General features: G+C 47.0%; 1 protein-coding gene across 4 annotated transcripts in view; it reads right to left on the bottom strand.

Moving 5' to 3' along the window:
• Positions 1-15408, bottom strand: part of BABAM2 (BRISC and BRCA1 A complex member 2) — a 177084-nt gene that overhangs the window by 110884 nt on the left and 50792 nt on the right. For all 4 annotated transcript variants that reach the window (XM_075337923.1, XM_075337925.1, XM_075337926.1 and 1 more), the window contains exons 5-6: positions 15046-15240; positions 8635-8709 (exon numbers count right to left, since the gene is read on the bottom strand). In XM_075337923.1, the coding sequence (XP_075194038.1) occupies positions 8635-8709; positions 15046-15240 (270 nt within the window). The remainder of the gene's footprint in view (positions 1-8634; positions 8710-15045; positions 15241-15408) is intronic.

Raw genomic sequence — 15408 nt, 5'->3', positions numbered from 1 at the left:
AGGGGGCCGCGGGGGATCAGCGCTCCGGTATGTATGACACCGGGGGACACCGGGGAACACCAGGGGGGGGTAGGGGGGGACCCGGCAGGGCCTAGGGAGCAGGTTTCTGTCGTATGTGTTATGGCACATACGACAGAAACCATAGGAACAGTGTAAATGCGGCCGGCGCGCTGCTGTGATCGCCGGTGCGCGCGGCCATCTTGAATTTTCGGGAGGGGGTTGGGGGTCGGGGGGGCACTTTGGGGATACCGGGGGACCGGAGGGAACCGGGAAAAAGATTTATCTCCCATCTGGCATGTTTGATCATGCCAGATGGGAGATAAATCATTTTTTACCGGCGCGGTCATTTACTATAACTTGATGATCGGTATACGGTGTATACCGGTCATCAGGTGAGCGGGGACCGGAAAAACCGGCCCGAATCATGATCTCCAGGGTCTCAGCTACCCCCGGCAGCTGAGACCCCGGAAATTTTCTGACTCTGGGGGGCGCTAGACCCTTTTTTCCGACCGCCGTTAAAAAGCGGCGGATCGGAAAAAGTACCCTTATTTACCGCCGTTAAAAGGCGTATCGGCGGTCGTAAAGGGGTTAATAACCTGTCTTGGTGTTGCAGCCCCCCCCATTCCTCTAATAATCTTGGTCGCTCTTCTATCTACCTGTAAGATTATGCTATTTATAACCTTCTATACTTTTGCTAACAAGAAATGCCTCCATTCCTCTCTTAAATTCATTCAGTGAGTGGCCATCACCACTTCCTCAGGAAGAGAGTTCCAGAGCCTCACTGCTCTTACCGTGAAGAACCCTCTTCTATGCTGATGTAGGAATTTTCTTTCCTCCAATCGAAAATAATGCCCCCTTGTTCTTGTCATAGTCCTTGGTACAAACAGATCATGGGAGAGATCTCTATATGGCCCTCTGATATATTTGTACATATTTATTAGGTCTCCCCTAAGTCTTCTCTTTTCTAGAGTAAATAGACCTAATTTTGATAACCTTTCCGTGTATTGTAATGCACCCATTCCATTTATTATTTTAGTAGCCCGCCTCTGAACCCTTTCAAGTTCAGTAATGTCTTTCTTCAGCACCGGCGCCCAAAATTGCACACAATACTCCAAGTGTGGTCTGACTAGTGATTTGTACAGAGGGAGAATGATGTTTTCATCTCCTGCCCCCAGACCTCTTCTAATGCATCCCATCACCCTATTTGCTTTGGTGGCTGCTGCCTGACACTGGGCACTCCAATTTAGATTCTTATTCACTAAGATGCCTAAGTCTTTTTCCATGTCTGATTTCCCCAGCGGTTTCCCATTTAGTAAGTAATCGTAGCATCTGTTTCTCCTTCCCATGTGCATAACCTTACACTTATCTGTGTTAAACCTCATTTGCCATTTTTCAGCCCAATTCTCCAATTTACTCAAGTCCATCTGTAGTTGCAAACTGTCCTCCTTTGTGTTAACTACCTTACATAGTTTTGTATCATCTGCAAATACTGATATTTTACTCTGTAAACCATCCACCAGATCATTAATAAATATATTAAATAGTAGGGGGCCCAATACAGACCCCTGTGGCACCCCACTAGTAACCCTGGCCCAATCTGAGTATGCGCCATTAATAACCACTCTTTGTTTTCTACCACTAAGCCAGCTACCTACCCATCTACACACATTTTCCCCGAGCCCAAGCTTTCTCATTTTACTTAGCAGTCTTTTATGTGGGACAGTGTCAAATGCTTTACCGAAGTCGAGATAAATGACATCCAATGATTCTCCTCGGTCCATGTGAGAGCTTACATCCTCATAGAAGCTGATCAGGTTAGTGTGACAGGAGCGATCCTTCATAAATCCATGTTGATATGGAGTTAAACAGTTATTAACATTGAGACATTCCATAATAGTATCCCTTAAAAACCCTTCAAACATTTTACCCACAACAGATGTTAAGCTTACCGGCCTATAGTTTCCAGGTTCCCTTTTGCACCCTTTTTTGAATATTGGTACCACATTTGCTAGCCGCCAATCCAGTGGAACAGACCCAGTTTCTATAGAGTCTTTAAATAAAAGGAATAGAGGCCTGTCTATCACATTACTTAACTCCCTTAATACCCGAGGGTGAATGCCATCAGGGCCTGGTGATTTGTCAATTTTAATGTTACTAAGTCGGTTCTGCACTTCTTCCTGGGTTAGGCAGGTCATACTTAACGGGGCATTTACATGATCACTCTGCATTTCCCCTGGCATATGCTTTTCCTGTGTAAACACAGTTGAGAAAAAAAGTATTTAAAACATTTGCTTTTCCCACATCGCTTTCTCACCATCATTAAAGGGCCAACACCATCACTGAGAACGCCGCTTATTTGTTACTAGATGCTGGTGGTGACATCACTGAGCTTTTCCGCCTATCCCGGTGGTGACATCACTGAGCTTTCCGCCTATCCCGGTGGTGACATCACTGAGCTTTCCGCCTATCCTGGTGGTGACATCACTGAGCTTTCCGCCTATCCCGGTGGTGACATCACTGAGCTTTTCCGCCTATCCCGGTGGTGACATCACTGAGCTTTCCGCCCATCCCAGCAGTGACATCACTGAGCTTTCCGCCTATCCTGGTGGTGACATCACTGAGCTTTTCCGCCTATCCCGGTGGTGACATCACTGAGCTTTTCCGCCTATCCCGGTGGTGACATCACTGAGCTTTCCGCCTATCCCGGTGGTGACATCACTGAGCTTTCTGCCTATCCCGGTGGTGACATCACTGAGCTTTCCGCCTATCCCGGTGGTGACATCACTGAGCTTTCCGCCTATCCCGGTGGTGACATCACTGAGCTTTCCGCCTATCCCGGTGGTGACATCACTGAGCTTTCCGCCTATCCTGGTGGTGACATCACTGACCTTTCCGCCTATCCCAGCAGTGACATCACTGAGCTTTCCGCCTATCCTGGTGGTGACATCACTGAGCTTTCCGCCTATCCCGGTGGTGACATCACTGAGTATTTCGTCCTCCCCTGCCCCCTGGTTTGTGTGTCGGCCCCCTGATTGTGTATCGGCCCCTGCCCCCCTGGTTGTGTGTCGGGCTCCTGCCCCCTGGTTTTGTGTCGGCCCCCTGGTTGTGTATTGGCCCCTGCCCCCCCGGTTGTGTATCGGCCCCTTGGTTGTGTATCGTCCCCTGCCCCCCCCGGTTGTGTATCGGCCCCTTGGTTGTGTATCGTCCCCTGCCCCCCTGGTTGTGTGTCAGCCTCCTGCCCCCTGGTTTTGTGTCGGCCCCCTGGTTGTGTATTGGCCCCTGCCCCCCCCGGTTGTGTATCGGCCCCTTGGTTGTGTATCGTCCCCTGCCCCCCCCGGTTGTGTGTCGGACGTCCTCGTGTACATTACACGGATAACTATAGCGGAGCTAGTGAAGAAATGAAGCCAGGACCCAGACGAGAGACTCTGCCGTCACCGGAGCGGAGCAAACAGGAGGAACTCATTTGCCTTCAGCAGAATGTCTAGACAAAAACAATTGGGCAAAATGCCCCAAACCAAAGAGCGACCCACAAGAGGAGAGGAGAGGTCCCAGAGAGCACAGGCTGGGGTGGACTCCTCTGACGAATCTCACATATCAGTGCCAAAATGTGAGCAGAGCCAAGACTGGTACAGACCGGGGACCCCATACACCCCGCGGGGGGCACAGCTGGCGGCACAGTCTCTGCGGCTTCCCATGCACCCCGCGGGGGGGCACAGCCGGCGGCACAGTCTCTGTGGCTTCCCATGCACCCCGCGGGGGGCACAGCCGGCGGCACAGTCTTTGAGGCTTCCCATACACCCCGCGGGGGGCACAGCCGGCGGCACAGTCTCTGCAGCTTCCCATACACCCGCGGGCGGCAAAGCCGGCGGCACAGTCTCTGTGGCTTCCCATACACCCCGCGGGGGCACAGCCAGCGGCACAGTCTCTGCGGCTTCCCATACACCCCAAGGGGGGCACAGCCGGCAGCACAGTCTCTGCGGCTTCCCATACACCCGCGGGGGGCACAGCCGGCATCACAGTCTCTGCGGCTTCCCATACACCCCGCGGGGGGCATAGCCGGCAGCACAGTCTCTGCGGCTTCCCATACACCCCGCGGGGGGCACAGCCAGCGGCACAGTCTCTGCGGCTTCCCATGCACCCCGCGGGGGGCACAGCTGGCGGCACAGTCTCTGCGGCTTCCCATGCACCCCGCGGGGGGGGCACAGCCGGCGGCACAGTCTCTGTGGCTTCCCATGCACCCCGCGGGGGGCACAGCCGGCGGCACAGTCTCTGAGGCTTCCCATACACCCCGCGGGGGGCACAGCCGGCGGCACAGTCTCTGCAGCTTCCCATACACCCGCGGGCGGCAAAGCCGGCGGCACAGTCTCTGCGGCTTCCCATACACCCCGCGGGGGCACAGCCAGCGGCACAGTCTCTGCGGCTTCCCATACACCCCAAGGGGGGCACAGCCGGCAGCACAGTCTCTGCGGCTTCCCATACACCCGCGGGGGGCACAGCCGGCATCACAGTCTCTGCGGCTTCCCATACACCCCGCGGGGGGCATAGCCGGCAGCACAGTCTCTGCGGCTTCCCATACACCCCGCGGGGGGCACAGCCAGCGGCACAGTCTCTGCGGCTTCCCATACACCCCTCGGGGGGCACAGCCGGCGGCACAGTCTCTGCGGCTGAGACACGCTCACAACTGTATATGACATATATACATTTTTACACTGGTACACTGTAATTGCCGCTGTTCTCCTGAATCCAGAGAGGTGTTTCTTCTGTTCCAGAGATATGATTCCCCCTCCCTGTATATGTCCAACCTTATTAGCCAAGGGGGCGGGATCAGGGTGTTCAAATATTTCCATGGCGAATAACGAGTCCTCTATAAACAGCTCCTCTACATATTGATCCTAAAATTACAACCCCAGTGACCAAATAATACCAAGGTATAGTAAATATGCACCGCCATACCGTGCAAAAGTATTATCATACATGATTAAAACATAAGACCAGGGACCATAATACCGTATTAATACATAATTACCAATAATAGTTCCACATGGTGACAACATGATACCATCACACGCACACGAGTGACCTCAGCATTATTACTCTTTCATAAAAAAAACATTACAGTATGCTGTGCCAAACAGTAACCAAATACTACCGCAGTACAGTGAAAGCATCAAATATATGAAGTAAAAAGTAAATTTAGTATCAAATACTGCCATAAAGTAATGAAATAAAACTGCTATACAGTAATGAAATAAAACTGCTATACAGTAATGAATGCTGCCATAAAGTAATGAAAAGAAGGGAATTTTGTTTACTTACCGTAAATTCCTTTTCTTCTAGCTCCAATTGGGAGACCCAGACAATTGTCTGGGTCTCCCAATTAGGAGCGAAAAAGAAAATACTGCCATACAGGAATGAAATAATACTGCGATACAGGAAAGAAATAATACTGTCATACAGGAATGAAATACTGCGATACAGTAATAAAATAATACTGCGATACAGTAATGAAATAATACTGCCATACAGGAATGAAATAATACTGCCATACAGTAATGAAATAATACTGCCATACAGGAATGAAATAATACTGCCATACAGGAAAGGAAATAATACTGCCATACAGTAATGAAATAATACTGCCATACAGGAATGAAATACTGCGATGCAGTATTATTTTATTACTGTGATACAGTAATGAAATAATACTGCCATACAGGAATGAAATAATACTGCCATACAGTAATGAAATAATACTGCCATACAGGAATGAAATAATACTGCCATACAGGAAAGGAAATAATACTGCCATACAGTAATGAAATAATACTGCCATACAGGAATGACATAATACTGCCATACAGCAATGAAAAAATACTGCCATACAGGAATGAAATAATACTGTGATACAAAAATGAAATAATACTGCCATACAGTAATGAAATAATACTGCCATACAGGAATGAAATAATACTGCCATACACTAATGAAATAATACTGCCATACAGGAATGAAATAATACTGCCATACAGTAATGAAATAATACTGCCATACAGGAAAGAATTAATACTGCCATACAGTAATGAAATAATACTGCCATATAGGAATGAAATAATACTGCCATACAGGAATGAATTAATACTGCCATACAGGAATGAAATAATACTGCCATACAGGAATGAAATAATACTGCCATACAGGAATGAAATAATACTGCCATACAGGAATGAAATAATACTGCCATACATGAATGAAATAATACTGCCATACAGGAATGAAATAATACTGCCATACAGGAATGAAATAATACTGCCATACAGGAATGACATAATACTGCCATACAGGAATGACATAATACTGCCATACAGGAATGAAATAATACTGCCATACAGGAATGAAATAATACTGCCATACAGGAATGAAATAATACCAGCAGAGAAACTAATACCAAAATAATATCACTTTACCATAACTAATATCGCGATAGTCACCAAATAATAAAACCATGCAGTGTTAAAGCGCCACTCCAGCAGTTTGGTTTTTTTATTGCAAAGCTGGAGTGGCGCTTTAAATGTACGTCCCCCCATTCAGCCTTGTTCTGGCCTCATCCGTGGTCCCATTCTAGCATAATCCTGGCTTCATCCTGGCATTGTTCTGGCCTCGTCCTTGTCCATTCTAGCATCATCCTAGCCCAGTTCTGCCCCATTCTGGCCACGTTCTAGCCTCGTCCTGGCCCCGTTCTGGCCCTGTCCTAGGCCCATTCTGGCCCTGTCCTCGGCCCATTCTGGCCCTGTCCTCGGCCCATTCTGGCCCTGTCCTCGGCCCATTCTGGCCCTGTCCTCGGCCCATTCTGGCCCTGTCCTCGGCCCATTCTGGCCCTGTCCTCGGCCCATTCTGGCCTCGTTCTGGCCTTGTCCTCGTTTTGGCTCTCATAGAGATGCATTGAGACCTTGTGAAGTAACTTCTGACCACTAGCCAGTCAGAAGTTATGGGCACAAGATGGCGGCATGGGATCGGAGCGATGCCGAAAAATAATGAAGCTACTGGAAGCTGAGTATAATACAGGAGGGAGAAGACTGATGTTTAACGCGCCACTCCAGCTCTGAACCCCCCCTCCGCTGGAGTGGCGCTTTAAGTACTCTCATCATTATATCTGAGCTTCACAGTACCCACTATGCAAATATGAAAAGTTGTAACTGTAGTGACTAAGTAATACCACCATAGAGTAATCTAATGAACCCACCATGCAATAACCAAACAATACCACCATACAGTGTCCCAATAACACCACCATACAGTATCCCAATAACACCACCATACAGTATCCCAATAATACCACCGTACAGTATCCCAATAATACCACCATACAGTATCCCAATAATACCACCATACAGTATCCCAATAATAACCATACAGTATCCCAATACCACCATACAGTATCCCAATAATAACCATACAGTATCCCAATAATACCACCATACAGTATCCCAATAATAACCATACAGTATCCCAATAATACCACCATACAGTATCCCAATACCACCATACAGTATCCCAATACCACCATACAGTATCCCAATAATACCACCATACAGTATCCCAATAATACCACCATACAGTATCCCAATACCACCATACAGTATCCCAATAATACCACCATACAATATCCCATTAATACCACCATACAATATCCCAATACCACCATACAATATCCCAATAATACCACCATACAATATCCCAATAATACCACCGTACAGTATCCCAATACCACCATACAGTATCCCAATAATACCACCATACAGTATCCCAATAATACCACCGTACAGTATCCCAATACCACCATACAGTATCCCAATAATACCACCGTACAGTATCCCAATAATACCACCATACAGTATCCTAATACCACCACCATACAATATCCCATTAATACCACCATACAATATCCCAATAATACCTTCATACAGTATCCCAATAATACCACCATACAGTATCCCAATAATAACCATACAGTATCCCAATAATACCACCATACAGTATCCCAATAATACCACCATACAATATCCCAATAACACCACCATACAGTAACCCAACAAGAATACCACCATACAGCAACCCAATAATGCCTCTATACAGTAGTAACCCAATAATACCACCATACAGTAACCCTATAATACCTCCATACAGTAATCAAACAATGTCATAACCAGTAACCCAACAACACTGTATCCCAATACCAGCAACCATCAGGTAACCTAACAATACCACCATACAATATCCCATTAATACCACCATACAATATCCCAATAATACCACCATACAATATCCCAATAATACCACCATACAATATCCCATTAATACCACCATACAATATCCCAATACCACCATACAATATCCCAATAATACCACCATACAATATCCCAATAATACCACCGTACAGTATCCCAATACCACCATACAGTATCCCAATAATACCACCGTACAGTATCCCAATAATACTACCATACAGTATCCTAATAATACCACCACCATACAATATCCCATTAATACCACCATACAATATCCCAATAATACCTTCATACAGTATCCCAATAATACCACCGATACCTGGAATAATAGCACTATAAGCGGCATTACCTTCAGCAGGTAGATGGGGATGTTACTGAAATCCACCGGCAGCTTCAACAGGAATCGAGCAGAGAACTCCCCGGTCTGTAAGACAAGAAGAAGACAAGGTCAGGGCCGACACCACCCCCCGGTCACACCGAGGCGCTGCCAAAGCCACGTGTCCCAGGTATCTATACAGCTATATGGCAGCAGTGGGGTAGAAATGACGGCCATATTGGAGGTTCACTGACAACAAACACAGTAATGGACATGGAGCGGGCGGACAGAAGAGCAGCACACGAGCTGCAGACGGTGTGCGGAGGTGTGAGGACAGTCGGTGACCCGGCATTGATCACATTTGCAGTTTCTTTGGGGGATACAGTTTACAGACTCCATAACATAATGTGTTTCAATGGTTATTTTATAGTAAAACCGCACCCCTACGTGTACGGGCAGCTGTACTACACCACCAGTGCACATCTGTACCCCTATTAACAATTAAGGTTCCTACTAGGTGGTAAAAAGCGGAAATCTTAAAAAAGAGACGACAGAGAAGAAATATTGGAAACTGTTTACCTTTCCACCATAAAATGATTGTATATTACTGCCAAACAGTGCACAAGTAATATCACTGTTCCTACAGTCACAAAATAATACAGCTGAACGGTGATGTATAGAAACCACATAATGATGAAATACCGCCATACAGTACCTGTATAATACCGTCAGATAGTACTTGTATAATACTGCCATACAGTACCTATATAATACCGCTAGACAGTACCTGTATAATACCGCCCTACAGTACCTATATAATACTGCCATACAGTACCTTTATAATATCGCTATATAGTACTTGTATAATACCGCCATACAGTACATGTATAGTACCACCCTACAGAACCTATATAATACCGCCATACAGTACCTATATAACACCATACAGAACCTGTATAACTCTGCCATACAGTACCTGTATAATACCGTCCTACAATACCTATATAATACCGCCATACAGTAGCTGTATAATACCGCAATACAGTACCTGTATAACACCACCATACAGCACCTGTATAACACTGCCATACAGCACCTGTATAATACCGTCATACAGTACCTGTATAAAACCGCCCTACAGTACCTATATAACACTGCCATACAAGTACCTGTATAATACCGCCAGAAAGTGCATATAAAATATCTAATCTACACACAGTTAGGAATTATACAATGACCAAACACGGCAGGGATTATAGAATACCGCCATACAGTGCATATCACAACTCCCATTTTTCAGCGTGCAGCCCTACAATGAAGGTTTCCTCATCAGGAGGCCGCACGTGAAGTGAGAATCCTACAGATCTCATCACGGGAGGTCACCTTGTGAAATGAGGAAATGACCTCCTTCCTAAGGATGCAAGAAACAAAAAGATCTCTGGGAAAACCCCGGAGAAAGTGTTTGCCATTCGCTTTGTGCCGGCGGCACGGACACGTCCTCATCCTCCTGTCCCCGGTCACTGGGGCCGCGGCAATCACAGCCTAATGTCTACACACGCCGGCCCCTACATCCCCCCCGAATAACACACCGACCCCAGCACAGCCTAGGCCGGGTCCAGTGTCGCCCTCCTCACTAGGGAACGGCTCCATCTCGGCACAGTATGGACGCTCACCGTATGCCGCAACAGCTATTGTCACATTCGTAGGGTCCAACACTTGGCCAATAATCAGAAGATTGCACATACAGATGTGTGTGTATATATGTGCATGTAGCGGAGCTGTGAGAACGCTGTGTGCACATATATGTGGCAGAGGTGTGTGTGTGTGTGTAGCAGAGCTGTGTGTGATTGTGGCAGAGCTGTATGTGTATATAGCAGAGCTGAGAGAATCAATCTGTGCGTATAGGTATGCGGCAGTGACGTGTGTGCTCGAGTGTGTGTGAAGCAGAGCTGTGTGAAAGTGTGGCAGAGCTGTATGTAAGCAAGTAGTAGAGTTAAGAGAATAATGTTGTCTGCATATGTATGAGGCAGTGATGTGTGTGTAGCAGAGCTGTGAGGCATGTAGCACAGGTGTGAGGATAAAGCTGTGTGTATATGTAAGCGGCAGTGATGAGTGTGTGCTTAGCAGAGGCATGTCTGACTATGGCAGAATTGTGTGTGATCACAGCAGAGTGGTGTGTGAGTGTGAAGGTTTTGTATATACATGTAGCATATCAGTGAGGATAAAGCTGTGTGTAAATGTAAACGGCAGTGATGTGTGTGATCGTAGCAGAGCAGTGTGTGATTGTGGCAGAGCTGTAAGAATAAAGCTGTGTGTATGTATGGGGCAGTGATGTGTGTGATCGTAGCAGAGCGGTGCGTGATTGTGGCAGAGCTGTAAGGATAAAGCTATGTGTATATATGAGGCAGTGATGTGTGTGATTGTAGCAGAGCGGTGCGTAATTGTGGCAGTGATGTGTGTGATTGTAGCAGAGCGGTGCGTGATTGTAGCAGAGCTGTAAGGATAATGCTGTGTGTATGTATGGGACAGTGATGTGCGTGATTGTAGCAGAGCTGTAAGGATAATGCTGTGTGTATGTATGGGGCAGTGATGTATGTGATTGTAGCAGAGCGGTGCGTGATTGTAGCAGAGCTGTAAGGATAATGCTGTGTGTATGTATGGGGCAGTGATGTGTGTGATTGTAGCAGAGCGGTGCGTGATTGTAGCAGAGCTGTAAGGATAATGCTGTGTGTGTGTATGCGGCAGTGATGTGTGTGATTGTAGCAGAGCGGTGCGTGATTGTAGCAGAGCTGTAAGGATAATGCTGTGTGTATGTATGGGACAGTGATGTGCGTGACTGTAGCAGAGCTGTAAGGATAATGCTGTGTGTATGTATGGGGCAGTGATGTATGTGATTGTAGCAGAGCGGTGCGTGATTGTAGCAGAGCTGTAAGGATAATGCTGTGTGTATGTATGGGGCAGTGATGTATGTGATTGTAGCAGAGCGGTGCGTGATTGTAGCAGAGCTGTAAGGATAATGCTGTGTGTATGTATGGGGCAGTGATGTGTGTGATTGTAGCAGAGCGGTGCTTGATTGTAGCAGAGCTGTAAGGATAATGCTGTGTGTATGTATGGGGCAGTGATGTGTGTGATTGTAGCAGAGCGGTGCGTGATTGTAGCAGAGCTGTAAGGATAATGCTGTGTGTATGTATGGGGCAGTGATGTGTGTGATTGTAGCAGAGCGGTGCGTGATTGTAGCAGAGCTGTAAGGATAATGCTGTGTGTATGTATGGGGCAGTGATGTGTGTGATTGTAGCAGAGCGGTGCGTGATTGTAGCAGAGCTGTAAGGATAATGCTGTGTATGTATGGGGCAGTGATGTGTGTGATTGTAGCAGAGCGGTGCGTGATTGTAGCAGAGTTGTAAGGATAATGCTGTGTGTATGTATGGGGCAGTGATGTGTGTGATTGTAGCAGAGCGGTGCGTGATTGTAGCAGAGCTGTAAGGATAATGCTGTGTGTATGTATGGGGCAGTGATGTGTGTGATTGTAGCAGAGCGGTGCGTGATTGTAGCAGAGCTGTAAGGATAATGCTGTGTGTATGTATGGGGCAGTGATGTGTGTGATTGTAGCAGAGCGGTGCGTGATTGTAGCAGAGCTGTAAGGATAATGCTGTGTGTGTGTATGTATGGGGCAGTGATGTGTGTGATTGTAGCAGAGCTGTAAGGATAATGCTGTGTGTATGTATGGGGCAGTGATGTGTGTGATTGTAGCAGAGCGGTGCGTGATTGTAGCAGAGCTGTAAGGATAATGCTGTGTATGTATGGGGCAGTGATGTGTGTTATTGTAGCAGAGCGGTGCGTGATTGTAGCAGAGCTGTAAGGATAATGCTGTGTGTATGTATGGGACAGTGATGTGCGTGATTGTAGCAGAGCTGTAAGGATAATGCTGTGTGTATGTATGGGGCAGTGATGTATGTGATTGTAGCAGAGCGGTGCGTGATTGTAGCAGAGCTGTAAGGATAATGCTGTGTGTATGTATGGGGCAGTGATGTGTGTGATTGTAGCAGAGCGGTGCGTGATTGTAGCAGAGCTGTAAGGATAATGCTGTGTGTATGTATGGGGCAGTGATGTGTGTGATTGTAGCAGAGCGGTGCGTGATTGTAGCAGAGCTGTAAGGATAATGCTGTGTGTATGTATGGGACAGTTATGTGCGTGATTGTAGCAGAGCTGTAAGGATAATGCTGTGTGTATGTATGGGGCAGTGATGTATGTGATTGTAGCATAGTGGTGCGTGATTGTAGCAGAGCTGTAAGGATAATGCTGTGTGTATGTATGGGGCAGTGATGTGTGTGATTGTAGCAGAGCGGTGCGTGATTGTAGCAGAGCTGTAAGGATAATGCTGTGTATGTATGGGGCAGTGATGTGTGTGATTGTAGCAGAGCGGTGCGTGATTGTAGCAGAGCTGTAAGGATAATGCTGTGTGTATGTATGGGGCAGTGATGTGTGTGATTGTAGCAGAGCGGTGCGTGATTGTAGCAGAGCTGTAAGGATAATGCTGTGTGTATGTATGGGGCAGTGATGTGTGTGATTGTAGCAGAGCGGTGCGTGATTGTAGCAGAGCTGTAAGGATAATGCTGTGTGTATGTATGGGGCAGTGATGTGTGTGATTGTAGCAGAGCGGTGCGTGATTGTAGCAGAGCTGTAAGGATAATGCTGTGTGTGTGTATGTATGGGGCAGTGATGTGTGTGATTGTAGCAGAGCTGTAAGGATAATGCTGTGTGTATGTATGGGGCAGTGATGTGTGTGATTGTAGCAGAGCGGTGCGTGATTGTAGCAGAGCTGTAAGGATAATGCTGTGTATGTATGGGGCAGTGATGTGTGTTATTGTAGCAGAGCGGTGCGTGATTGTAGCAGAGCTGTAAGGATAATGCTGTGTGTATGTATGGGACAGTGATGTGCGTGATTGTAGCAGAGCTGTAAGGATAATGCTGTGTGTATGTATGGGGCAGTGATGTATGTGATTGTAGCAGAGCGGTGCGTGATTGTAGCAGAGCTGTAAGGATAATGCTGTGTGTATGTATGGGGCAGTGATGTGTGTGATTGTAGCAGAGCGGTGCGTGATTGTAGCAGAGCTGTAAGGATAATGCTGTGTGTATGTATGGGGCAGTGATGTGTGTGATTGTAGCAGAGCGGTGCGTGATTGTAGCAGAGCTGTAAGGATAATGCTGTGTGTATGTATGGGACAGTTATGTGCGTGATTGTAGCAGAGCTGTAAGGATAATGCTGTGTGTATGTATGGGGCAGTGATGTATGTGATTGTAGCATAGTGGTGCGTGATTGTAGCAGAGCTGTAAGGATAATGCTGTGTGTATGTATGGGGCAGTGATGTATGTGATTGTAGCAGAGCTGTAAGGATAATGCTGTGTGTATGTATGGGGCAGTGATGTGTGTGATTGTAGCAGAGCGGTGTGTGATTGTAGCAGAGCTGTAAGGATAATGCTGTGTGTATGTATGGGGCAGTGATGTGTGATTGTAGCAGAGCGGTGCGTGATTGTAGCAGAGCTGTAAGGATAATGCTGTGTGTATGTATGGGGCAGTGATGTGTGTGATTGTAGCAGAGCGGTGCGTGATTGTAGCAGAGCTGTAAGGATAATGCTGTGTGTATGTATAGGGCAGTGATGTGTGTGATTGTAGCAGAGCGGTGCGTGATTGTAGCAGAGCTGTAAGGATAATGCTGTGTGTATGTATACGGCAGTGATGTGTGTGATTGTAGCAGAGCGGTGCGTGATTGTAGCAGAGCTGTAAGGGCAATGCTGTGTGTATGTATGGGGCAGTGATGTGTGTGATTGTAGCAGAGCGGTGCGTGATTGTAGCAGAGCTGTAAGGATAATGCTGTGTGTATGTATGGGGCAGTGATGTGTGTGATTGTAGCAGAGCGGTGCGTGATTGTAGCAGAGCTGTAAGGATAATGCTGTGTGTATGTATGGGGCAGTGATGTGTGTGATTGTAGCAGAGCGGTGCGTGATTGTAGCAGAGCTGTAAGGATAATGCTGTGTGTGTGTATGTATGGGACAGTGATGTGCGTGATTGTAGCAGAGCTGTAAGGATAATGCTGTGTGTATGTATGGGGCAGTGATGTGTGTGATTGTAGCAGAGCTGTAAGGATAATGCTGTGTGTATGTATAGGGCAGTGATGTGTGTGATTGTAGCAGAGCGGTGCGTGATTGTAGCAGAGCTGTAAGGGCAATGCTGTGTGTATGTTTGGGGCAGTGAATGAGTAGGCACATGGAAGGCACAGCCCATGAGCGCCCCCTGTGTTTCTCCAGCACTGAGCAGTCTCCACCATTGTACGGTGATTATTATCACAGCTCTCATCAGTCTGGAGTATAAATGTGTAAGATGAATTATTCTGCACCGGATCAGAGCGCGGCGGAGACACAATATCCACAGCACATTCCTCCTACCCAATTATTCTTCTTCCCAGCGTAGATCTCCATGTTCTCCCCGTACTGAGGCTCCTCCAGTAACGTCTGATACTCAAACATCAGGCGCGAGCTCTCACTCAGGCGGCTGCACTGGTACTGGTGATACTGCTGCACCAGCTCCTTCACCACCAGCAGCAGGCACTCCGGGTCCACCGCGTCCCACTCTGCCAGACTCTGCAAGAAGACACCCAGAAAACACCGATAAGAAGGGTCACACATACAATAATGTACAACACAAAAGGATTATAGCAGTGATAATCTTATACATAGAGGGCAGTATTATAGTAGTTATATTATTGTACATTGGGGCAGTGTTATAGTAGTTATATTCTTGTACATAGG

The sequence above is a fragment of the Anomaloglossus baeobatrachus genome, chromosome 3 (genome assembly GCF_048569485.1).
Source record: "Anomaloglossus baeobatrachus isolate aAnoBae1 chromosome 3, aAnoBae1.hap1, whole genome shotgun sequence".
In the NCBI taxonomy this organism is placed as follows: domain Eukaryota; kingdom Metazoa; phylum Chordata; class Amphibia; order Anura; family Aromobatidae; genus Anomaloglossus; species Anomaloglossus baeobatrachus.
Note: the sequence above shows the minus strand (reverse complement) of the source record. Positions and strands in the feature narration are given on the sequence as shown.